The sequence below is a fragment of the Pseudorca crassidens genome, chromosome 5, assembly GCF_039906515.1.
Source record: "Pseudorca crassidens isolate mPseCra1 chromosome 5, mPseCra1.hap1, whole genome shotgun sequence".
Classification (NCBI taxonomy): Eukaryota; Metazoa; Chordata; class Mammalia; order Artiodactyla; family Delphinidae; genus Pseudorca; species Pseudorca crassidens.
Window position 1 is genome coordinate 103,660,304 of NC_090300.1, and position 26,136 is coordinate 103,686,439.

Genomic DNA, 26,136 nt, shown 5'->3' on the forward strand with positions numbered 1-26,136 from the left:
TAAAGTTTATTTTGTCTGATATGAGAATTGCTACTCCAGCTTTCTTTTGATTTCCATTTGCATGGAATATCTTTTTCCATCCCTTCACTTTCAGTCTGTATGTGTCCTTAGGTCTGAAGTGGTTATCTTGTAGACAGCATATATATGGGTCTTGTTTTTGTATCCATTCAGCCAATCTGTGTCTTTTGGTGGGAGCATTTAGTCCATTTACATTTAAGTTAATTATTGATATGTATGTTCCTATTCCCATTTTCTAAATTGTTTTGGGTTCGTTATTGTAGGTCTTTTCCTTCTCTTGTGTTTCTTGCCTAGAGAAGTTCCTTTAGCATTTGTTGTAAAGCTCGTTTGGTGGTGCTGAACTCTCTCAGCTTTTGCTTGTCTGTAAAGCTTTTAATTTCTCCATCAAATCCGAATGAGATCCTTGCTGTGTAGAGTAATCTTGGTTGCAGGTTTTTCTCCTTCATCACTTTAAGTATGTCATGCCACTCCCTCTGGCTTGCAGAGTTTCTGCTGAAAGATCTGCTGTTAACCTTATGGGGATTTCCTTGTGTGTTATTTTTCCCTTGCTGCTTTTCATATGCTTTCTTTGTATTTAATTTTTGACAGTTTGGTTAATATGTGTCTTGGCGTGTTTCTCCTTGGATTTATCCTGTATGGGAGTCTGTGTGCTTCCTGGACTTGATTAACTATTTCCTTTCCCATATTAGGGAAGTTTTCAACTATAATCTCTTCAAATATTTTCTCAGTCCCTTTCTTTTTCTCTTCTTCTTCTGGAACCCCTATAATTCGAATGTTGGTGCATTTAATGTTGTCCCAGAGGTCTCTGAGACTGTCCTCAGTTCTTTTCATTCTTTTTTCTTTATTCTGCTCTGCAGTAGTTATTTCCACTATTTTATCTTCCAGGTCACTTATCCGTTCTTGTGCCTCAGTTATTCTGCTATTGATCCCATCTAGAGTATTTTTAATTTCATTTATTGCGTTGTTCGTCGTTGTTTGTTTCATCTTTAGTTCTTCTAGGTCTTTGTTAAATGTTTCTTGCATTTTGTCTATTCTATTTCCAAGATTTTGGATCATCTTTACTATCATTATTCTGAATTCTTTTTTAGGAAGACTGCCTATTTCCTCTTCATTTGTTAGGTCTGGTGGGTTTTTATCTTGCTCCTTCATCTGCTGTGTGTTTTTCTGTCTTCTCATTTTGCTTATCTTACTGTGTTTGGGGGCTCCTTTTTACAGGCTGTAGGTTCGTAGTTCCCGTTGTTTTTGGTGTCTGTCCCCAGTGGCTAAGGTTGGTTCAGTGGGTTGGGTAGGCTTCCTGGTGGAGCGGACTAGTGCCTGTGTTCTGGTGGATGAAGCTGGATCTTGTCTTTCTGGTGGGCAGGTCCACATCTGGTGGTGTGTTTTGGGGTGTCTGTGGACTTATGATTTTCGGCAGCCTCTCTGCTAATGGGTGGGGTTGTGTTCCTGTTTTGCTAGTTGTTTTGCATAGGGTTTCCAGCACTGTAGCTTGCTGGTCGTTGAGTGAAGCTGTGTGCTGGTGTTGAGATAGAGATCTCTGGGAGATGTGCGCCATTTGATATTATGTGGAGCTGGGAGGTCTCTTGTGGACCAGTGTCCTGAAGTTGGCTCTCCGTCCTCAGAGGCATAATACTGACTCCTGGCTGCAGCGCCAAGAGCCTTTCCTCCACACGGATCAGAATAAAAGGGAGAAAAAGTAGAAAGAAAGAATTAGTAGAAGTAGAAAGAAAGAAAGAAAAAGAAAGAAAGAAACAAAGAAGGAAAGAAAGAAATAAAGAAACCAGGGAGGGAGGGAGGAAGGAAGGAACGAAGGTGGGGAGGAAGGAAAAAAAGAAAGAAAGAAAGAAGATAAAGTAAAATAAAATAAGATAAAATATAATAAAGTTATTAAAATAAAAAATAATTATTAAGAAAAATAAATTAAAACAAAAAAACGGACAGAACCCTAGGACAAATGGTGGAAGCAAAGCTATACAGACAAAATCTCACACAGAAGCATCCACATACACACTCACAAAAAGAGGAAAAGGGGAAAAAAATCATAAATCTTGCTCTCAAAGTCCACCTCCTCAATTTGGGATGATTCATTGTCTATTCATGTATTCCACAGATGCAGGGTACCTCAAGTTGATTGTCGAGTTTTAATCCGCTGCTTCTGAGGCTGCTGGGAGAGATTTCCCTTTCTCTTCTTTGTTTTCACATCTCCCATGGGCTCAGCTTTGGATTTGGCCCCGCCTCTGCGTGTAGGTCGCCCGGTCGCCGGAGAGCGTCTGTTCTTCACTCAGACAGGACGGGGTTAAAGGAGCAGCTGATTCGGGGGCTCTGGCTCACTCAGGCTGGGGGGAGGAAGGGGTACGGAGTGCGGGGCGAGCCTGCGGCGGCGGAGACCGGAGTGACGTTGCACCAGCCTGAGGTGCGCTGTGCGTTCTCCCGGGGAAGCTGTCCTTGGCTCACGGGACCCTGGCTGCGGCGGGCTGCACAGGCTCCCCAGAAGGGGGGTGTGGATAGTGACCTGTGCTCGCACACAGGCTTCTTGGTGGTGGCAGCAGCAGTCTTAGCATCTCATGCGTGTCTCTGGGGTCCGTGCTGTTAGCGGCGCCTCGCGCCTTTAAACAGCGCTCTTAATTCCCCTCTCCTCGCACCCCAGGAAACAAAGAGGGAAGAAAAAGTCTCTTGCCTCTTCTGCAGGTCCAGACTTTTCCCCGGACTCCCTCCCGGTCCTCTCCCTGCGCTCCGACTGAAGCCCAAGCCTTAGCTCCCAGCCCCCGCCCACCCTGGCGGGTGAGCAGACAATCCTCTCTGGCTGGTGAGTGCCGGTCGGCCCTGATCCTCTGTGCGGGAATCTCTCCGCTTTGCCCTCCGCACCCCTGTGGCTGCACTCTCCTCCGCGGCTCTGAAGCTTTACCCCTCCGCCACCCGCAGTCTCTGCCCGCGAAGGGGCTTCCTAGTGTGTGGAAACCTTTCCTCCTTCACAGCTCCCTCCCACTGGTGCAGGTCCCGTCCCTATCCTTTTGTCTCTGTTTTTTCTTTTTTCTTTTGCCCTACCCAGGTACGTGGGGAGTTTCTTGCCTTTTGGGAGGTCTGAGGTCTTCTGCCAGCGTTCAGTAGGTGTTCTGTAGGAGTTGTTCCACGTGTCGATGTATTTCTGGTGTATCTGTGGGGAGGAAGGTGGTCTCCGCGTCTTACTCTTCCGCCATTTTCCCCTCGTCTCCCCTTCGCTGCCCTTTTTGAGATTACAAGTGAGACTATCAAAGTCAGCATGCAATTTAACATTCCAAAAACACCAAAGTGGAAAGAATAGCCAGTGTTTAATGTTTTGAATATCTGGATTCAATTTAAATAGTAAAAATTAAAATTTTGTTTACACCCAAATCAAATGAAGAGAAAAGATGAAACACGTTGGTAGGCAATGGCTAACATGAAGATAGGTAAGGCAGAAAAGAGCCCCAAATTACAAATGTACCTGTTAATTTTATAATCCTGTGAAGCAAATGAGAAGGCTAGATCCTGTGGAAACCCAGAGGGATAAACCTAAGTCCACATCATCACAATGCATTTTATCAGTGACAAATTGTATACATTTCTGAATATAAAATGTGTTCTGTGCATCCAAATCCCTGCCTCGGTTATCTAAAGAAGGATCTAGCCATTTAGAAACAGCTAATCTAAGTATATAACCATGCAAGGGAATAAGACTTGGATTCGCAGTTCCCTGGCTTTTATGACATGTCCAACCCCATGGGAGTCATTCCAGCACAAATTTTTATTTCTATATCCTAGTCACCAACTCTGCAGAACGTAGATGAAGATTTCACTGCCAAGTCTGTGCTAGCCTGAAACATTTTCTCATAGTGCCTGCATTGTAATTCAAAAGAAGGAAACAATGTAGAAAATTTGAGGAAGATAGGGTTTGTGAATTCAGTTCTGACAAGAATAATATTTGAACAGTAAATATATAGAAGAATTGGGGTATTTTCTACAGAAATGCACATAGAGGTTTTGTGGGGGGGGGTTGTTTGTTTTTCTCTTTTGTTTGTTTTTTTTTTCCTTTAGAAAGGGAGGCTATGTTGAGGAAAGCACTTCTGCACACTTCATAAGGAATAGGAAAAGAGAAAATTTGTTTGAGATTAATATTAGACTTAAAAAGTACAAAAAGAGAGGCTGGTAACATTGGCAGTAGTCATTGAGTAAGCACACTGCTGTCATATCACTGAAAGTAGCAGATTATCTACATTTTACATTCTGCCTAGAATACAATAATGAGGTATGGCTAGGGGCAGATGTGGTGAACTCCTTCTTTCTGCCTATCTCCAGAGAAGTAACAATCTAAAGAAGAACCAGGTTGAAGACAAAGGCATAGACTACCTTTAAAAGCTCCATAACCCTATGATTCTTCACTGTTGGAAAATTTTCTGGATTCTGTGACAGTACAGTAAAGGCTAGAATAAATTCCACCTTTACAGACACAAACTATTAAATACATTGATTTCATAACTCATTATCCTGGCAAAGAAAATGTAACAAAATTTCTGAAGCTTTGAGTCTCAATTCCACCTCTAAATTACTAAATGACAATGCCTAAACCACTTTATGACCTTGTTCTAAGATTCTCATCTGTAGTGCACTGGATTTTCTAAGGCATATCTGCCCACGGTCTATGAGTCTATGACTCCTCTTTGCTATTTATTTAACTAGTAGAGTATAACAGTTAAGCACACAGACTCTATATGTAATATCACCAATTCAAATCTTCATTCTACAAATATATAGCCTGTATCCATAAGGGTTCAGAGGATTGAACATAATGTTTATTTAACTGTTCAGTTCAGGATTGCTGCCTATTCCATTTGGTAGTTAAGTCATTTCAATTTTTTTTCAGATATTTTGACAGCTCCAGAGAAACTCTTGGTACTAAAATGATATGTTCTATCACTTTTCGTAGAAAGGATAATGACAATAAAATAAAGCATTGAATTCTCACCCAATCCCAATAAGAAGATGCAGAGATGCCATAAAATATAAATTTTCAAGAAGAGCTCTTAAAGTTCAAGAAGAAAAATGTCAAAAACAATTATTCATCTCATTAATCTTCTTTGAGAAATGCAGTTTAGAAGGAAAGGTATTTATATCCTCCCATCTTCAAATCTGTTTGTGGAGATAATATTGAATCTCCCTCAATGCTACCAAAAGATTCCCTGGAGAATAAATCAATCTACTGGGTATTATAGGTTAATCAACATATCATTTTGAACATACTCATTTGCAACTATTATTTTCATAGCTTCTTTCTTCTTCTAAAAGCAATTTCAGTTTAATAGTAGAAAAATTACAGCTTAAATATAGAAAAAAATTGAAAATGTAGAAAAGCAAAAAGAAAACGAATTGCTGTAATCTCACTTATCACTGGAAAATACAGTTAACTTCGGGGGTATTTTTTCTTTCACCTTTAACCAATGCATGTACCTCTCTTGGTATATTTACATATATATTTGTTTTACATACATTTTTATATATAATTTATTGAAAGTTTTATGTATATGATTATGCTACTGCTACACATATTTTTCACAAATTATTTGTAATTGAATAATATATCATTCATATTCTCCTATGTTCTTCTTTCTTTTTTTTAACATCTTTATTGGAGTATAACTGCTTTACAATGGTGTGTTAGTTTCTGCTTTATAACAAAGTGAATCAGTTATACATTATACATATACATATATCCCCATATCTCTTCCTTCTTGCGACTCCCTCCCTCCCACCCTCCCTGTCCCACCCCTCTAGGTGGTCATAAACCACCAAACTGATCTCCCTGTGCTATGTGGCTGCTTCCCACTAGCTATCTATTTTACATTTGGTAGTGTATATATGTCCATACCACTCTCTCACATTGTCCCAGCTTACCCTTCCCCCTCCCCATAACTTCAAGTCCATTCTCTAGTAGGTCTCTGTCTTTATTCCTGTCTTGCCCCTAGGTTTTTCATGACCATTTTTTTATTTATTAGATTCCATATATATGTGTTAGCATACGGTATTTGTTTTCCTCTTTCTGACTTACTTCATTCTGTATGACAGACTCTAGGTCCATCCACCTCACTACAAATAACTTAATTTCGTTTCTTTTTATGGCTGAGTAATATTCCATTGTATATATGTGCCACATCTTCTTTATCCATTCATCTGTTGATGGACACTTAGGTTGCTTCCATGTCCAGGCTATTATAAATAGAGCTGCAATGAACATTGTGGTACATGACGCTTTTTCAATTATGGTTTTCTCAGGGTATATGCCCAGTAGTGGGATTGCTGGATCATATGGTAGTTCTATTTTTAGTTTTTTAAGGAACCTCCATACTGTTCTCCATAGTGGCTGTATCAATTTACATTCCCACCAACAGTGCAAGAGGGTTTGCTTTTCTCCACACCCTCTCCAGCATTTATTGTTTGTAGATTTTTGATGATGGCCATTTGGACCGTGAGATGATGTCTCATTGTAGTTTTGATTTGCATTTCTTTAATGATGTTGAGCATTCTTTCATGTGTTTGTTGGCAATCTGTATATCTTCTTTGGAGAAATATCTATTTAGGCCTTCTGCCCATTTTTGGATTGGGTTGGGTTTTTTTTTCATATTGAGCTGCATGAGCTACATGTAAATTTTGGAGATTAATCTTTGTCAGTTGCTTCATTTGCAAATATTTTCTCCCATTCTGAGCGTTGTCTTTTCGTCTTGCTTATGGCTTCCTTTGCTGTGCAAAAGCATTTAAGTTTAATTAGGTCCCATTTGTTTATTTTTGTTTTTATTTCCATTTCTCTAGGACGTGGGTCAAAAAGGATCTTGCTGTGATTTATGTCATGAGGTGTTCTGCCTATGTTTTCCTCTAAGAGTTTTATAATATCTATCCTTACATTTAGGTCTTTAATCCATTTTGAGTTTATTTTTGTGTATCATGTTAGGGAGTGTTCTAATTTCATTCTTTTACATATAGCTGTCCAGTTTTCCTAGCACCACTTATTTAAGAGGCTGTATTTTCTCCTCTGTATATTCTTGCTTCCTTTATAAAAGATAAGGTGACCATATGTGCATGGATTTATCTCTGGGCTTTCTATCTTGTTCCATTGATCTATATTTCTGTTTTTGTGCCAGTATCATACTGTCTTGATTACTGTACCTTTGTAGTATTGTCTGAAGTCAGGGAGCCTGATTCCTCCAGCTCCATTTATCTTTCTCAAGATTGCTTTGGCTACTCGGGATCTTTTGTGTTTCCATACAAATTGTGAGATTTTTTCTTCTAGTTCTGTGCAAAATCCACTGGTAGTTTGATAGGAATTGCATTGAATCTGTAGATTGCTTTGGGTAGTAGTCATTTTCACAATTTTGATTCTTCCAATAAAAGAACATGGTATATCTCTCCATCTATTTGTATCATCTTTAATTTCTTTCAGTGTCTTATAATTTTCTGCATACAGGTCTTTTGTCTCCTTAGGTAGTTTTATTCCTAGATATTTTATTCTTTTTGTTGCAGTGGTAAATGGGAGTGTTCTCTTAATTTCACTTTCAGATTTTTCTTCACTAGTTTATAGGAATGCAAGAGATTTCTGTGCATTAATTTTGTATCCTGCTACTTTACCAATGCATTGATTAGCTCTAGTAGTTTTCTAGTAGCATCTTTAGGATCCTCTATGTATAGTATCATGTCATCTGCAAACAGTGACAGCTTTACTTCTTCTTTTCTGATTTGGATTCCTTTTATTTCTTTTTCTTCTCTGATTGTTGTTGCTAAAACTTCCAAAACTATGTTGAATAGTAGTGGTGAGAGTGGGCAACCTTGTCTTGTTCCTCATCTTAGTGGATATGGTTTCAGTTTTTCACCATTGAGGATGATGTTGGCTGTGTGTTTGTCATATATGGCCTGTATTATGTTGAGGTAAGTTCCCTCTATGCCTACCTTCTGGAGGGTTTTTATCATAAGTGGGTGTTGAATTGTGTCGAAAGCTTTCTCTGCATCTATTGAGATGATCGGATGCTTTTTCTCCTTCAACTTGTTAATATGGTGTATCACATTGATTGATTTACATATATTAGAGAATCCTTGAATTTTGGGATAAACCCCACTTGATCGTGGTGTATGATCCTTTTAATGTGCTGTTGGATTCTGTTTGCCAGTATTTTGTTGAGGATTTTTGCATCTATGTTCATCAGTGATATTGGCCTGTAGTTTTCTTTCTTTGTGACATCCTTGTCTGGTTTTGGTATCAGGGTGATGGTGGCCTCGTAGAATGCATTTGGGAGTGTTCCTCCCTCTGCTATATTTTGGAAGAGCTTGAGAAGGATAGGTGTTAGCTCTTCTCTAAATGTTTCATAGAATTCGCCTGTGAAGCCATCTGGTCCTGGGCTTTTGTTTGTTGGAAGATTTTTCATCACAGTTTCAATTTCAGTGCTTGTGATTGGTCTGTTCATATTTTCTATTTCTTCCTGCTTCAGTCTTGGCAGTTTGTGCATTTCTAAGAATTTGTCCATTTCTTCCATGTTGTCCATTTTATTGGCATATAGTTGCTTGTAGTAATCTCTCATGATCCTTTGTACTTCTGCAGTGTCAGTTGTTACTTCTCCTTTTTCATTTCTAATTCTATTGATTTGAATCTTCTCCTTTTTCTTCTTTTTGTGGTACGTGGGCCTCTCACTGTTGTGGCCCCTCCCGTTGCAGAGCACAGGCTCCGGACGCGCAGGCTCAGAGGCCATGGCTCACAGGTCCAGCCGCTCCGCAGCATGTGGGATCTTCCCGGACCGGGGCACGAACCCGTGTCCCCTGCATTGGCGGGCAGACTCTCAACCACTGCATCACCAGGGAAGCCTGTCCTTTTTTTTCTTGATGGGTCTGGCTAATGGTTTATCAATTTTGTTTATCTTCTCAAAGAACGAGTTTTTAGTTTTATTGATCTTTGCTATAGTTTCCTTCATTTCTTTCTGGTCTGATCTTTATGATTTCTTTCCTTCGGCTACCTCTGGGGTTTTTTTATTCTTCTTTCTCTAATTGCTTTACGTGTAAGCTTAGGTTGTTTATTTGAGATGTTTCTTGTTTCTTAAGGTAGCATTGTATTGCTATAAACTTCCCTCTTAGAACTGCTTTTGCTGCATCCCATAGGTTTTGGGTCATTGTGTTTTCATTGTCATTTGTTTCTAGGTATTTTTTGATTTCCTCTTTGATTTCTTCAGTCATCTCTTGGTTATTAAGTAGTGTGTTGTTTAGCCTCCATGTGTTTGTATTTCTTACAGATTTTTTCCTGTAATTGATATCTACTCTCATAGCATTGTGGTCAGAAAAGATATTTGATACGATTTCAATTATCTTAAATTTAGCAAGTCTTGATTTGTGACCCAAGATATGATCTATCCTGGAGAATGTTCCATAAGCACTTGAGAAGAAAGTGTATTCTGTTGTTTTTGGATGGAATGTCCTATAAATATCAATTAGGTCCATCTTGTTTAATGTATCATGTAAAGCTTGTTTTTCCTTATCAATTTTCATTTTGGATGATCTGTCCATTGGTGAAAGTGGAGTGCTAAATTCCCCTACTCTGATTGTGTTACTGTCGATTTCCCCTTTTATGGATGTTAGCGTTTGCCTTATGAATTGAGCTGCTCCTATGTTGGGCACATAAATATTTACAATTTTTGTATCTTCTTCTTGGATTGATCCCTTGATCATTATGTAGTGTCCTTTTTTTGTCTCTTGTAATAGTCTTTGTTTTAAAGTCTATTTTGTCTGATATGAGAATTGCTACTCCAGCTTTCTTTGATTTGCATTTACATGGAATATCTTTTTCCATCCCCTCACTTTCAGTCTGTATGTGTCCCTAGGTCTGAAGAGGGTCTCTGAAGACAGCATATATACAGGTCTTGTTTTTGTATCCATTCAGCCAGTTTATGTCTTTTGTTTGGAGCATGTAATCCATTAACATTTAAGGTAATTATCAATGTGTATGCTCCTATTATCATTTTCTTAATTGTTTGGGGTATCTTATTGTAGGTCTTTTCTTCCTTTTGTGTTTCCTGCCTAGAGAAGTTCCTTTAGCATTTGTTGTAAAGCTGGTTTGGTGGTGCTCAATTCTCTTAGCTTTTTCTTGTCTGTAAGGGTTTTAATTTCTCTGTCAAATCTGAATGAGATCCTTGCTTGGTAGAGTAATCCTACTTGTAGGTTTTTCCCTTTCATCACTTTTAATATGTCCTGCCACTCCCTTCTGGCTTGCAGAGTTTCTGCTGAGAGATCAGCTGTTAATCTTATGGGGATTCCCTTGTATGTTATTTGTTATTTTTCCCTTGCTGCTTTTAATATTTTTTATTTGTTTTTAATTTTTGATAGTTTGATCAATATGTGTTTTAGCATTTTTCTCCTTGGATTTATCCTGTATATAACTCTCTGTGCTTCCTGGACTTGATTAACTATTTCTTTTCCTATATTAGGAATGCTTTCCACTATAATCTCTTCAAATATTCTCTCAGTCACTTTCTTTTTCTCCTCTGCTGGGTCTCCTATAATTTGAATGTTGGTGTGTTTAATGTTGTCCCAGAGTTCTATGAGACTGTCCTCAATTCTTTTCTTTTCTTTTTTTTTTATTCTTCTCTGCAGTAGTTGTTTCCATTATTTTATCTTCCAGGTCACTTATCTGTTCTTCTGCCTGAGTTATTCTGCTGTTAATCCCTTCTAGAGAATTTTTAATTTCATTTATTGTGTTGTTCATCATTGTTTGTTTGCTGTTTAGTTCTTCTAAGTCCTTGTAAAACGTTTCTTGTATTTTCTCCATTGTATTGCCAAGATTTTGGATCATCTTTACTATCATTATTCTGAATTCTTTTTCAGGTAGACTGCCTATTTCCTCTTCATTTGTTAGGTCTGGTGGGTTTTTACCTTGCTCCTTCATCTGCTGTGTCTTGCTCTGTCCTCTCATTTTGCTTAACTTACTGTGTTTGGGATCTCTGTTTCGCAGGTTGCAGGTTCGTAGTTCCTGTTGTTGGTGTCTGCCCCCAGTGGCTAAGGTTCAGTGTGTTGTGTAGGCTTCCTGGTGGAGGAGACTAGTGCCTGTGTTCTGGTTCTGGTGGATGAGGCTGGATCTTGTCTTTCTGGTAGGCAGGTCCATGTCTGGTGGGGTGTTTTGTCGTGTCTGTGGCCTTATTGTGATTTTAGGCAGCCTCTCTGCTTGTGGGTGGGGTTGTGTTCCTGTCTTGCTAGTTGTTTGGCATAGGGTTTCCAGCACTATAGCTGGCTGGTTGATGAGTGCAGCTGGGTCTTGGCGTTGAGATGGTGACCTCTTGGAGATTTTCACCATTTGATATTATGTGGAGCTGGGAGGTCTCTTGTGGACCAATGTCCTGAAGTTGGCTCTCCCACCTCAGAGGCACAGCCTTGATGCCTGGCTGGAGCACCAAAAGCCTGTCTTCCACATGGCTCAGAATAAAGGGGAGGGGAAAAATGAAAGAAAGAAGGAAGAAAATAAAATAAAGTTATTAAAATAAAATTAATTATTAAAAATATTTTTAAGTAATAAAAAAAGGAAGAGAGCAATCAAACCAAAAATCAAATCCACCAATGATAACAAGCGCTGAAAACTATACTAAAACAAACAAACAAACCAAAAAAAGAGGGACAGACAAATGGTAAAAATAAAGCTATAGGACAAATGGTAAAAATAAAGCTATACAGACCAAATCACACACAGAAGCATACACATACACACTCACAAAAAGAGGAAAAGGAAAAAAAATATATATCGTTGCTCCCAAAGTCCACCGCCTAAATTTGGGATGATTCGTTGTCTATTCAGGTATTCCACAGATGCGGGGTACATCAAGTTGATTGTGGAGATTTAATCCACTGCTCCTGAGGCTGCTGGGAGAGATTTCCCTTTCTCTTCTTTGTTTGCACAGCTCCTGGGTTCAGCTTTGGATTTGGACCCGCCTCTGCGTGTAGGTCACCTGAGGACGTCTGTTCTTCACTCAGACAGGACGGGGTTAAAGGAGCAGCTGATTCGGGGGCTCTGGCTCACTCAGGCCGGGGGGAGGGAGGGGTACAGATGTGGGGTGAGCCTACAGGGGCAGAGGCCGGCGGGACGTTGCAACAGCCTGAGGCACACTGTGCGTTCTCCCAGGGAAGTTGTCCCTGTATCACGGGACCCTGGCAGTGGCGGGCTGCACAGGCTCCCAGGAGGGGAGATGTGGATAGTGACCTGTGCTTGCTCACAGGCTTCTTGGTGGCGGCAGCAGCAGCCTTAGCATCTCATACCCATCTCTGGGGTCCGCGCTGATAGCCGCGGCTTGTGCCCATCTCTGGAGCTCCTTTAAGTAGCGCTCTTAATCCCCTCTCCTCACGCACCAGGAAACAGAGAGGCAAGAAAAAGTCTCTTACCTCTTCAGCAGCTCCAGACTTTTTCCCGGACTCCCTCCCGGCTAGCTGTGGCTCACTAGCCCCCTTCAGCCTGTGTTCACACAGCCAACCCCAGTCCTCTCCCTGGGATCTGACCGAAGCCCGAGCCTCAGCTCCCAGCCCCGCCCGTCCCGGCAGGTGAGCAAACAAGCCTCTCGGGCTGGTGAGTGCTGGTCGGCACCGATCCTCTGTGCGGGAACCTCTCCGCTTTGCCCTCCCCACCCCTGTTGCTGCGCTCTCCTCCGTGGCTCCGAAGCTCCCCCCTCCACCACCTGCAATCTCTGCCCTTGAAGGAGCTTCCTAGTGTGTGGAAACCTTTACTCCTTCACGGCTCCCTCCACTGATGCAGATCCTGTCCCTATTCTTTTGTCTCTGTTTTTTATTTCTTCTTTTGCCCTACCCAGGTACGTGGGGAGTTTCTTGCTTTTTGGGAGGACTGAGGTCTTCTGCCAGCGTTCAGTAGGTGTTCTGTAGGAGTTGTTCCACATGTAGATGTATTTCTGATTTATTTGTGGGGAGGAAGGTGATCTCTGTATCTTACTCTTCCGCCATCTTGAAGCTCCTCTCCTCTCCTATGTTCTTAGTTTGAAGAACATTGGGGTTGTCTCTCTGGCTACATCAATTTTGTAAAAATCTATAATTATAAAATTATAGAGTTAAAGATAATTTGTCCAAATATGTTCATGATATTAAGGATTTTCTTTCAACAAATCAATGGGCCTCTTGGAAAATTGTACTGTTTTACAATACAAATTTTGAAGTTACTAATTTACCAAACTTTATATTACCAAAAAGAAATGTATAATACCGTTGACCCTTGAACAACACAGGTTTGACTGCACAGGTCCACTTATACTCAGATTTTTTTCAGCATTAACTTCTACAGTACTACATAACCTGCTGTTGGTCAGATCCTTGGATGCAGAACCATTGTTACTGAGGAACCATGTATTTAGAGGGCCAACTATATGTTGTACTGGGTTTTCAACTGAGCGGAGGGTCATCACTCGTAACCCCAACATTGTTCAGGGTTCAACTGTGTATAAATATATATGTGTGTGTGTATATATATATATATATGTATATATATACACACACACATATTCACATAATTGTATTTATCTATATTTATGATTAAACTTAGTAAGAAATATGTCCGATCTAATGTATTTGTCAGAAATGTAAATCTACTGAAAGGCATAAAAATTTGTTTAATGTATGAAAATTAATCATTTCAAGTCTTAGGAAGACTTGAAATCTAGTAAAGTTGTTAATTTTACCAAATTAATATATAAATTATATGCAATCTCAAACAAAATAATTGGGAGGTAGTTGATTAGTAAATTCTAATTCATCAGGAATCAAATTGATTTTTTTATGTCAAAAGAATTTTACAAAAAGAATAAAGATGGGAGATGTTCTATGCCTAATATTGCACTATATCATAAAGTTAGCTGTAACAATTGAAACTATGTTTATGTCGTCAAGGTTCACAATGGGTATGAATTCACTAAAATGTGATAGTCTACTTCTAGACATGGAAAGAAAGAGTAATGAAGTTGATTAAGAGCATAGACTTTGGAAAGACAGACTTGGGATCAAAACTGGCTTTGCCTCTAAAACTATGATCAATAACTTAAATTACCTAAGCCTTGATTTCCTCATTTTGAAAGAAAGTAAATAATGTGCACTTATAAGACTGTTACAAGAATCAAATGAGAGGACAAACAACAAGACTTAGTGCTGTACTTCACAGGTAGAAAGGGCTCCTTAAATATTAAGTTTAACTATTTGTGTTAGTTATTCTAGTTGTTTATAAGTAAAGCAGCTAAGCTCTTTTGTTAGGGAATGATATTTGGGGTGAGCAAAATTGAGATATTGTTAATTTGTGACAATGACAGTTTAACTTTTTACATAAAACAGCTTTTACATCTAGCTCATGCCACCTGCAGGTTGGCACAGAGACCAGAAAATAGTGATTTTTGTGGAGTAAATGAGACACATCACCTGAAAGGGAAAAACCTATAGGGATTATATTTATTTATTTTATTGAAGTATAGTTGTTACATTATTATATTCGTTTCAGGGGTAAACTGGTAATTCAATATTTTTATAGATTATACTCAATTTAATTTATTATTAAATATTGGCTATTGTCTGCCAATACCTGTGGCCTCATGCTCACCGAGGTTTGAGAATGACGATCTCATGTGAAAAAATCTCTGTAACATTGGCTCCTCTTCTGCTTTAGTGACCTGTTATAAATGTTGCATAGAGGCCATTTACTCCAATTATATAAATTATGTACCTAGCAGACATTTTGTGATAGCTTAATGATATTTAATGGATTGATTATACTATACTCTAATATAGACAAAAATGGAGAACTTGCCAATATAAATAAAACACCTGCTGAAATACGGGACTCTAGGAAGGCAAGAGAAATATTTGTTAGGAAAGAATTGCAGTTAGCTTTTTATAAACTGAATGGATGTGTGTAGCCAGTCTCCTCAAACTAATTATCTTTTGGAAATTTGAAAAAATTGGTGTCATGTACAATTTCTTCATTAATGCATTTGTTTTTAGAGAGCAAACACCAAGTTCATATTTGCTACCATAGAGACAGTTGTGTCAGACCTCCAAAAACAATAAAAGAATATCCATATGAGGAAAATGGTAATACTGTGTATAAATCTTACATCAGTGTATTTAAAACAACTAGGACTATATTGTTCCTTTATCAAGAATTTATTTATTTAAGCACTTACCATATGCCGAGCCCTATGCTCTGTCACTTCATACATATTCAACTCACAGTCACTGATGGTTATTAGGAATAGTAGCAGCCTTGCTAAACTGTCATAAACTCATTCACTGGCTCATCATTTAAAACAATAATGTAGGGCTTCCCTGGTGGCGCAGTGGTTGAGATTCCGCCTGCCGATGCAGGGGACACGGGTTCGTGCCCCGGTCCGGGAAGATCCCACATGCCGCGGAGCAGCTAGACCCATAAGCCATGACCACTGAGCCAGCACGTCCGGAGCCTGTGCTCCGCAACGAGAGAGGCCACGACAGTGAGAGGCCCACATAACGCAAAAAAAAAAAAAACAAAAAAAAAAAACAATAATGTATACAAAGTATGATCATAAGAAATTTTAAGGAACATGTCTCAGGAGACAGGCAGATGGATACAGGATGCTCTGCAAGAGGAATCTGATAGCCATTTGTCCAAGCAGAGTCTAAAGGAAAACAGATTCAGTCTTTCACTTTTTCTTTAGCTACACCTGAAAGAAAACAAGAGTATGAACTAAACACAGTCAGGAGAAAATAGTGTTCATCAAGAGCAAAATTAAGCTATTATTTTTATACTACATTAATGTTTTATTAATGTAGATTTTTTTATCACAGCATTGTTGCCTGTTTTTATAAATGAAATAATATGGGAAGTACTCTTGTATCTGGCTTATTTTACTCAACATAATATTTTATATTCATCCATGTCATTGTGTACCATTAGTTTAATCAACTTTCTGTTGTATAGAAGTCCATTGTTTTCTTAAACACCGCAGTTTATCCATTCTCCTGTTGATAGACTTTTGAGTTGTTTCCAGGGTTTGGTTGTAAATAAGCTAGCTATGAATTTGTCTTTCAGTGGACATGTGCAATCATTTTCTATTCCTAGGTTTTCACCTAGAAATAGATTAGAATTGCTGTTTTGTAAGGTAGTCAGGGTCAGTGGCATAACAAGCTTATTTGACAGATGGAGTTGAGAATTTCTTAACAATGCCTCCTCTATATGATAGAAGTACTCTCAGTAATAATCACAAAATAAAATAATAATAACAATGGTCAGAAAAGAATACAAGCAATAAAAATTTTCTTTAATTTCACATTATGTCAGTAAAAAATAAAATATTATAGCATAAAAATGAAAAAGCAACAGATTAATGTTTTTAACCACATTTTTATATGTTTAAAAGAATATACATTTACATTTCTGTCACCATAATAAATAATTAATATTAGTTTCTGTTCTTATGACTCAACTTGTACAAATTTGCCAATGCTTTTCCAAATTTTTATCTTTTTTTACACTTATATTCAATAGACCTATAACCAGAGTCATCAACATCTTTGCTATAGCTGATGGAAGAACTAAAACATACACTTTGCAAACAAAAATATCCTACCTTGCAATTAGCATGCTATTTCATTTTTGTAAATTTTAAACACAGATAGAATTTTCAGGTGATTCCCATACAATGATATAATTAAAGTAACTTAAATTCTCCCTGTCTTTTTAGTCAATGTGTTCTCATTATTAATTTTTAATCTAACATTTAAATATAAGAATATGTAATACCAATGGGATTGGAGACAAAACTTCAATCTGAGTAATTTCAAACTTTTATAAGCTTATTCTTTTTTTTTTAACATCTTTATTGGAGTATAATTGCTTTACAATGGTGTGTTAGTTTCTGCTTTATAACAAAGTGAGTCAGTTATACATATACGTATGTTCCCATATCTCCTCCCTCTTGTGTCTCCCTCCCTCCAACCCTCCCTATCCCACCCCTCTAGGTGGTCACAAACCAATGAGCTGATCTCCCTGTGCTATGCAGCTGCTTCCCACTAGCTATCTATTTTATGTTTGGTAGTGTATATATGTCCATGCCACTCTCTCACTTTGTCCCAGCTTAACCTTCCCCCTCCCCATATCCTCAAGTCCATTCTCTAGTAGGTCTGTGTCTTTATTCCCGTCTTACCCCTAGGTTCTTCATGACCTTTTTTTCCCCTTAGATTCCATATATATGTGTTAGCATACAGTACTTGTTTTTCTCTTTTTGACTTACTTCACTCTGTATGACAGACTCTAGGTCCATCCACCTCACTACAAATAACTCAATCTCTTTTCTTTTTATGGCTGAGTAATATTCCATTGTATATATGTGCCACATCTTCTTTATCCATTCATCTGTTGATGGACACTTAGATTGCTTCCATGTCCTGGCTATTATGAATAGAGCTGCAATGAACATTGTGGTACATGACTCTTTTTGAATTATGGTTTTTTCAGGGTATATGCCCAGTAGTGGGATTAATGGGTCGTGTGGTAGTTCTATTTGTAGTTTTTTAAGGAACCTCCATACTGTTCTCCATAGTGGCTGTATCAATTTATATTCCCACCAACAGTACAAGAGTTTTCCCTTTTCTCTACACCCTCTCCAGCATTTATTGTTTCTAGATGTTTTGATGATGGCCATTCTGACTGATGTGAGATGATATCACATTGTAGTTTTGATTTGCACTTCTCTAATGATTAATGATGTTGAGCATTCTTTCATGTGTTTGTTGCCAATCTGTATATCTTCTTTGGAGAAATGTCTGTTTGGGTCTTCTGCCCATTTTTGGATTGGGTTGTTTGTTTTTTTGTTATTGAGCTGCATGAGCTGCTTGTAAATTTTGGAGATGAATCCTTTGTCAGTTGCTTCATTTGCAAATATTTTCTCCCATTCTGGGGATTGTCTTTTGGTCTTGTTTATGGTTTCCTTTGCTGTGAAAAAGCTTTTAAGTTTCATTAGATCCCATTTGTTTTTACTTCCATTTCTCTAGGAGGTGGGTCAAAAAGGATCTTGCTGTGATTTATGTCATAGAATGTTCTGCCTATGTTGTCTTCTAAGAGTTTTATAGTGTCTGGCCTTACATTTAGGTCTTTAATCCATTTTGAGCTTATTTTTGTGTATGGTGTTAGGGAGTGTTCTAATCTCATACTTTTACATGTACCTGTCCAGTTTTCCCAGCACCACTTATTGAAGAGGCTGTCCTTTCTCCACTGTACATTCCTGCCTCCTTTATCAAAGATAAGGTGACCATATGTGCGTGGGTTTATCTCTGAGCTTTCTATCCTCTTGCATTGATCTATCTTTCTGTTTTTGTGCCAGTACCATACTGTCTTGTTTACTGTAGCTTTGTAGTATAGTCTGAAGTCAGGGAGCATGATTCCTCCAGCTACGTTTATCTTTCTCAAGATTGCTTTGGCTATTCAGGGTCTTTTGTGTTTCCATACAAATTGTGAAATTTTTTGTTCTAGTTCTGTGAAAAATGCCAGTGGTAGTTTGATAGGGATTGCGTTGAATCTGTAGACTGCTTTGAGTAGTAGAGTCATTTTCACAATGTTGATTCTTCCAATCCAAGAACATGGTATATCTCTATATAAGCTTATTCTTAAAATGAGTACAAATAGCTGAATTCCCATGCGTCTAGAGCAACTGTTAAATGGAAGTTCTCTGAATAAACTTCTAAACAGAATGTACTCTTTATTAATGCTTCTTTAATAACACATGCTAATTTAAATTTATATACATATGTGTAATACTTAACAGTAATGGCAGCAGTTGTTTCAAACAGATTAACAAAATATTTTTTTCATGAAGGAGCATACTATTACTGGTATCATTTAGAACTGCTAACAAATAACAATAAAACTCAGGCTTGAGAGACAGAGTCAAGATGGTGGAGTAGGAAGACCCTGAATCCCTGCATGTGTTTGAACTTAAATGACTATCATTTTAAACAAGTAGATATAGTTATAGGTCAATATATATATATGAACATCAAGGTAACCATAAATTAAAAACCTACAATAGATACACAAAAAATAAAAAGGAAGGAACCTAAATGTAACATTAAAGAAAATCATCAAGCCACGAGGGAGTGGACTAGAAGAAGAAGAAAAGAATAGAGAAGAACCATAAAAACAACCAGAAAACGAATAACAAAATGGATATAAGTACATACTTATCAATAATTACTTTAAATGTCAATGGAGTAAATTCTCTAATCAAAAAACACAGGGTAGCCAATTGGATTTAAAAAAAAATCAAGACCCACCTATATGTTGCCTACAGAAGAGTCACTTCAGAGCTAAAGACACAGATAGACTGAAAGTGAAGGAATGGAAAAAGGCAACACATGCAAATGGAAAAAAACAAAAAAAGCTGGGGTAGCTATACCCATATCAGTCAAAATAGACTTTAAAACAAAGTCTGTAATAAAAGAGAAAGAACTGCGTTATATAATGATAAAGGGGTTGATCCAAGCAGAAGATATAACATAAATAAACATATATGCACTTAATATAAGAGCACTTAAATATAAAAAGCAAATATTAACAGAGAAATTGACAGTAACACAATAATGGTAGAAGACTTTAATACCCCACTTACATCAATGGATTGATCATGCAGACAGAAAGTGAGTAAAGAAACAGAAGCCTTAAATGACACATTAGACCAGATGGACTTAACAGATATTTATAGGACATGCCATCCAAAACGAGCAGAATACAGACCTTCCACCCTTCACAAAAATTAACTCAAAAAGGATCACACACCTAAATATAAAATGCAAAACTATAAATCTCATAGGAAATAACAAAGGAGAAAACCTAGATGACTTGGCTATGGTGATGCCATTTTAGATACCACACCAGAGGCATAATCCACGAAAAAAAAACAAAAAACAGAACAAGCTAGACTTCATTAAAATTAAAAAGTTCTGCTCTGCAAAAGACAATGTCAATAGTATGAGTGTGTTTCATGTTTGGTAATTGCAATCATTGTTGCTATTGTTGTGGTCATCCATTTACAATGCTTGGTGTCAGTTTATTTATCTCTTGTAAAAATAAAATACAGTGTGTGTGAAAAAAATTATGGGTAACACTAAGCAATGTGTTCTTTAATTTTTCATCAAGCACATAATAAAAATTTGAATATTGAAAAAAAAACAATGTCAAGAGAATGATAATACAAACTACAATATGGGAAAAAATATTTGCTAGACACATCTGGTAAAAGACTATTGTCCAAAATATACAAAGAACTCTTAAAACTCAACAATAAGAAAACAAACAAACAAATAAAAAAAGAAAACAAACAACCCAATTTTAAAATGGGACAAAGACCTTAACAGACACCTCACCAAAGAAGTTATACAGATGGCAAATAAGCATATAAAAAGATGCTCCACATCATATGTCTTCAGGGAAATGCAAATTAAAATGAGACACCACTACACGTCTACTAGAATGGCCAAAATCTGGAACAGTGACAATAGCAAATGCTGAAAAGGATGTGGAGCAACAGAAACTCTCATTCATTGCTGGTGGGAATATGAAATGGTACAGCCACGTTTGAAGACAGTTTGGTGGTCTCTTACAAAACTAAACAGATTCTTACCATATGATCCAGCAATTACACTCCTTGGTATTTACCCAGTGTAGTTGAAAACTTATGCGCCCACAAAAAAACCTGCACACAGATGTTTACAGCAGCTTTATTCATAACTGCCAAAACTGGGAAGCAACCAAGATGTCTTTTATAGTAGGTAAATGGATAAATAAACTGTGGTACATCCAGACAATGGAATATTATTCAGTGCTAAAAGGAAATGAGCTATCAAGCCATGAAAAGATATGGAGGAAACTTAAATGCTGTGAACTGTTAACAGCTCTTTAAAAATTGTCTTAAAAACAAAAGAGGAGAGAGTTCTGGAGATGAATGATATTGATGGTTGCACAATAATTTGAATGTACTTAATACATACCTAACTGTTCACTGAAAAATGATTAAGATGATCAATTTTATGTTATGTATTTTCCCACAATTTCTTAATTGAGGAAAAAATTAATTATATTTCTATATATTAGCAATGTATAATTGGAAGCCAAAATTTTAAAAACCAGTGCCATTTATAATAACTCCAAAAATATAAATACTTAGGCACTAAATCTAATAAAATATGTACAAGATGCTGAAAACTATAGAACACTATTGAAAGAAGTCATAAAAGACCTAAGTAGAGACATACCATGCTCTGTGATTGGAAGATTCAACGTAAGATGTCTATTCTCACCAAATTGACCTACATATTTAATGCAATACCGATCAAAATCCTGGCAGAATTTTGTAGATGTAGAAAACTGACTGTAAGACTTATACAGAAGAACAAAAGAACTAGAATAACTAAAACAGCTTTGAATAAGAAGAATGAAGTTGGAGGATTTTAAGATTTATTTACAATAAAGCTACAGTGATGACAGTGTTTGCAAAGGTGTAGTAACGTAGGCCAATGTAACAGAATAGGCTTTCTCCTATAGGCAATATGAAAACACGTTAACCAGAGAAAAGAAGTTAGAAAAAAGAAGTATCACTAATAGAAATCTGGCAAAAGCAAACGGAAGAGAGTAAAATAGAAAGCCTGCAGCAAGAAGGCTGATTGAGGTATTTATTTATGTTAGAGGCAAAACAGTCTAGTGGCATTGGGAAGGCAAGGGAACTAAAAAGAAAAACAAAAAGAAGTCTGAAGGAAAAAAACATAAAACAAAAACATTCAAACCTTGAAAAGGTAGGGGGTCAAAGATGACTTCAGAATTTCAAGACTGGAAGAGTAGGAGAATGCTGGTAGTTTTGATCAAAGCCATGATGTTGGAAATGCAAAGACTACATTAATAAAGATGAATAAGATTGGCAGTTAACAATTATGTTAATTTTGTATTTTCAATGTACTAGACATTGTGTTAAACACATGGTATTATCCCATCAATTCTGACTATAATCCTAAGAGATAGGTCCTAGTGATGTCATCCCGAATTGACATATGAAGTAGCTGACTCAGAGAAAAATATCCAGCCATTGCCAATGTTCACACATCTAGTAAGTGCAAGAATTAGGATTTGCACCTAGGAAGTCTGCTGCCAAAGATCACATTCTTAACCACTATATTCGATTGCCTCTTCAGGGATTTCAGAAATCATCTAAATCCATCTGCCTAATGAATACAGAAGAGGAAATGGAAGCCCAGAGAGGTTAAGAAGCTTTCTAAATATCATACAGTTAAGTGCCACATCCCAACCCAGAGCTGTCTCCTAGCTCCTTATCCCATGTCCTTTCAATACATTACTCATGACACACACTTTATTTTGATGGAAAGTCTCATTTTTATTGAAGTATAGTTGATTTACAATGTTGTGTTAGTTTCTGGTGTACAGCAAAGTGATTCAGCCTATATATAGGCTTTTTTTTTCATATTCTTTTCCATTATAGTTTATTACAAAATATTGAAGATAGTTCCCTTTACTATATGGTAAGACCTTGTTGTTTATCTATTTTATAAATAGTAGTTTGTACCTGCTAATCCCAAACTCCTAATTTACGCCCCCCCCCTTTCCCTTTGGTCTGTTTTCTATGTCTGTGAGTCTGTTTCTGTTATGTAAATAAGTTCATTTGTATCACCTTTTTAGATTCCACATATAAGTGATATCATATGATATTTGTCTTTCTCTGGAAAGTTTCTTTTTCCAGTGTTCACCTCTATAGCCTAGCGTTCCCAGAGATAAAACGATGCTGTTCTTATATCTATAAAAGATGCTTTAAAATATGCTCAGTGTTCAGTCTTCACGCAAGGTAAATAATTGCGTTTTCCTGAATAAAAGGGAGTTTCTTTTTGCCTGAATCTTGGCATTATATTATTAATCTTTTCATTTAATTTTGCAGTATCATAAGTGCTAATGATTTAGTTTGTGGTTTTCATTTCATAAGGAAGAGAATGCTTAAACAATATTGTGTAGTCTGTGCTGCCATCTCGTGGTTATATTGTATTATTACACTATGATGAAGATTGCATTCCTGTCACCCACTTTCCACTAACGTGGAGTCCCCGCTCCCATCACTGTTGATTCTGTAATTCAGGAATGAAGTGGGAGGGGAATGAAAGAGGGCAGTGGGTTGGAAAGATGCTCTATCGGGGCTCTGGTAATTCTGGGAAACGGAAGAGAAAACACCATTTATGAGTGAGAGCAAGGGTTTTTGGAGGGATAGCAAATGCCTCCTAGTGGCTGCTCTTGACATGGCCATGTTATATTGCATTTCCAATGCACCAAAGGATAGCTAGTGGGAAGCAGCCACATAGCACAGGAAGATCAGCTCGCTGCTTTGTGACCACCTGGAGGGGTGGGATAGGGAGGGTGGCAGGGAGACGCAAGAGGGAGGGGATAAGGGGTTATATGTATACGTATAGCTGATTCACTTTGTTATACAGCAGCAACTAACACAACAATGTAAAGAAATTATACTTCAAAAAGATGTTAAAAAAAAAAGCAAATGAATTGTGTGCTTACTCTCTCCAGTCTTAGTTTCCCCATATACAAAAAAAGAGAAGGATGTAGGTAATCTAAGTGATCTCCAAAGACCTTTGCATATCAACATTCTATGACTCTACAATTTCCCACTCAGGATATTTTGCCTACTTGGCATCATGCGGACACAGGGGGAAATCTGTGGAGGCTTGGAATTCGTTATTGTTGTTGTCAGATGTTCTTGATCCAATATAAATAAGACCTCCACTTACCTTGTGTTTTCTCTTTGTAAGCAAAATAGCTGCATATCCCAAGATGAATATTGAGGACACAGCCCTGCTATCCAAGTGTTCCCTTTGGCTCCCTGCCAAAGGAATAGAAGCTGGCTGACGTCATCAGAATGGAAGGAGAGTGAACAGGAGGCAATTTATGTGAGGGAGAGCTTCAACCTTTACAAAGCCTCCAGTGACCCTGTGATTATTTTGTTTCCTGGTAGTTACCACTTTCTAATTTTGACAGATGTGGTTTTCCGCTCTTTTCTTGAGAAGCTTACTGGGTTTGCAAAGAAAGCACTAAAGGGATAAGGAGCAGATTCAGCAACAACAGAGACAGATGTCTTACTGTGATTGAATTGAAACCCCAAGACCTTCTGTGAGCCAACTCTTTGTATCCTAGGCCATTGCCTTATTTTTATTTTTATGCAGACTTAAAATTCATAACTAACAAATTTTAAACTGCGTTTACTCCTCCCTTAATGTTAATGTTGATATGGATAGTTGTTCTAGCAAAGATGATTCAATGAAGAGGTCAGATGGATTTGTGTCATTTCTACAGTGTTTCTACAGTGTGTCATTTCTGCAGGGCACGCTGATATGATTAAGTGATGGTGAGGACGCATATGACCTGCCAGACATTCGTGAAAAACATATGTCCCCCAGAATAGCTCCACTGCCTGCCTGACAGGTGGATGAAATTCTACTTTAGTGCTTCATTCCTTCAGCTCAAAGTATTGTTACAAGAAATACCCACTTGCTGTCTTGCCTACCCTTCATCAGCTATCAATATTTCATTATGAGCTTAAAAGTTTAGTAGTCATCAAAAGTAGTCATGAGAGGAGCTTCAAGATGGTGCAAGAGTAAGACGAGGAGATCACCTTCCTCCCCACAAATACATCAGAAACACATCTACACGTGGAACAACTCCTACAGAACATTTACTGAACGCTGGCAGAAGACCTCAGACCTCCCGAAAGGCAAGAAACCCCCCAGGTACCTGGGTAGGGCAAAAGAAAAATGAAAACACAGACAAAAGAATAGGGACGGGAGCTGCACCAGTGGGAGGGAGCTGTGAAGGAGGAAAGGTTTCCACACACTAGGAAGCCCCTTCGTGGGCGGAGACTGCGGGGGGGCGGAGGGGGGAGCTTTGGAGCCATGGAGGAGAGCACAGCAACAGGGGTGCGGAGGGCAAAGCGGGGAGATTCCTGCACAGAGGATCGGTGCTGACCAGCACTCACCAGCCCGAGAGGCTTGTCTGCTCACCCGCCGGGGTGGGCGGGGGCTGGGAGCTGAGGCTCGGGCTTCGGAGGTCTGAGAGCAAGGAGAGGACTGGGGTTGGCGGCGTGAACACAGCCTGAAGGGGTTAGTGCACCACGGCTAGCTGGGAGGGAGTCCGGGGAAAAGATCTGGAATTGCCTAAGAGGCAAGAGACTTTTTCTAGCCTCTTTGTTTCACGGTGCGCGAGGAGAGGGGATTAAGAGTGCCGCCTAAACGAGCTCCAGAGATGGGCGCGAGCCGTGGCTATCATCGCGGACCCCAGAGACGGGCATGAGACTCCATGGCTGCTGCTGCTGCAGCCACCAAGAATCCTGTGTGCGAGCACAGGTCACTATCCGCATCTTCCCTCCTGGGAGCCTGTGCAGCCCGCCACAGCCAGGGTCCCGTGATCCAGGGACAATTTCCCCGGGAGAACGCACAGCACACCTCAGGCTGGTGCAACGTCACGCCGGCCTCTGCCACTGCAGGCTCGCCCTGCACTCCGTACCCCTCCCTCCTCCCAGCCTGAGTGAGCCAGAGCCCCTGAGTCAGCTTCTCCTTTAACCCCATCCTGTCTGAGTGAAGAACAGACGCCCTCAGGCGACCTACACGCACAGGTGGGGCCAAATCCAAAGCTGAACCCCGGGAGCTGTGCAAACAAAGAAGAGAAAGGGAAATCTCTCCCAGCAGCCTCAGGAGCAGTGGATTAAATCTCCACAATCAACCTGATGTACCCCGCATCCGTGGAATACCTGAAAAGACAACAAATCATCCTAAAATGAGGTGGTGGACTTTGGGAGCAACGATATATACATATTTGTTCCTCTTTTCTCTTTTTCTGAGTGTGTATATGTATGCTTCTGTTTGTGATTTGTCTGTATAGCTTTGCTTTTACCATTTGCCCTAGGGTTCTGTCTGTCCGTTTTTTGTTTGTTTGTTTGTTTTAGTATAGATTTTAGCACTTGTTATCATTGGTGGATTCCTTTTTTGGTGTGTTTGCTCCCTTCTTTCTTTCCTTCTTTTTTTGTTATT

At 38.6% G+C, this 26,136-nt stretch overlaps 1 protein-coding gene across 1 annotated transcript in view; it reads left to right on the forward strand.

Moving 5' to 3' along the window:
* Positions 1-3,424: 3,424 nt before the first annotated feature.
* Positions 3,425-26,136, forward strand: part of GABRR3 (gamma-aminobutyric acid type A receptor subunit rho3) — a 72,826-nt gene continuing 50,114 nt past the window's right edge. The window contains 1 exon segment of the mRNA XM_067737168.1: positions 3,425-3,443. Within this exon segment, the coding sequence (XP_067593269.1) occupies positions 3,425-3,443 (19 nt within the window).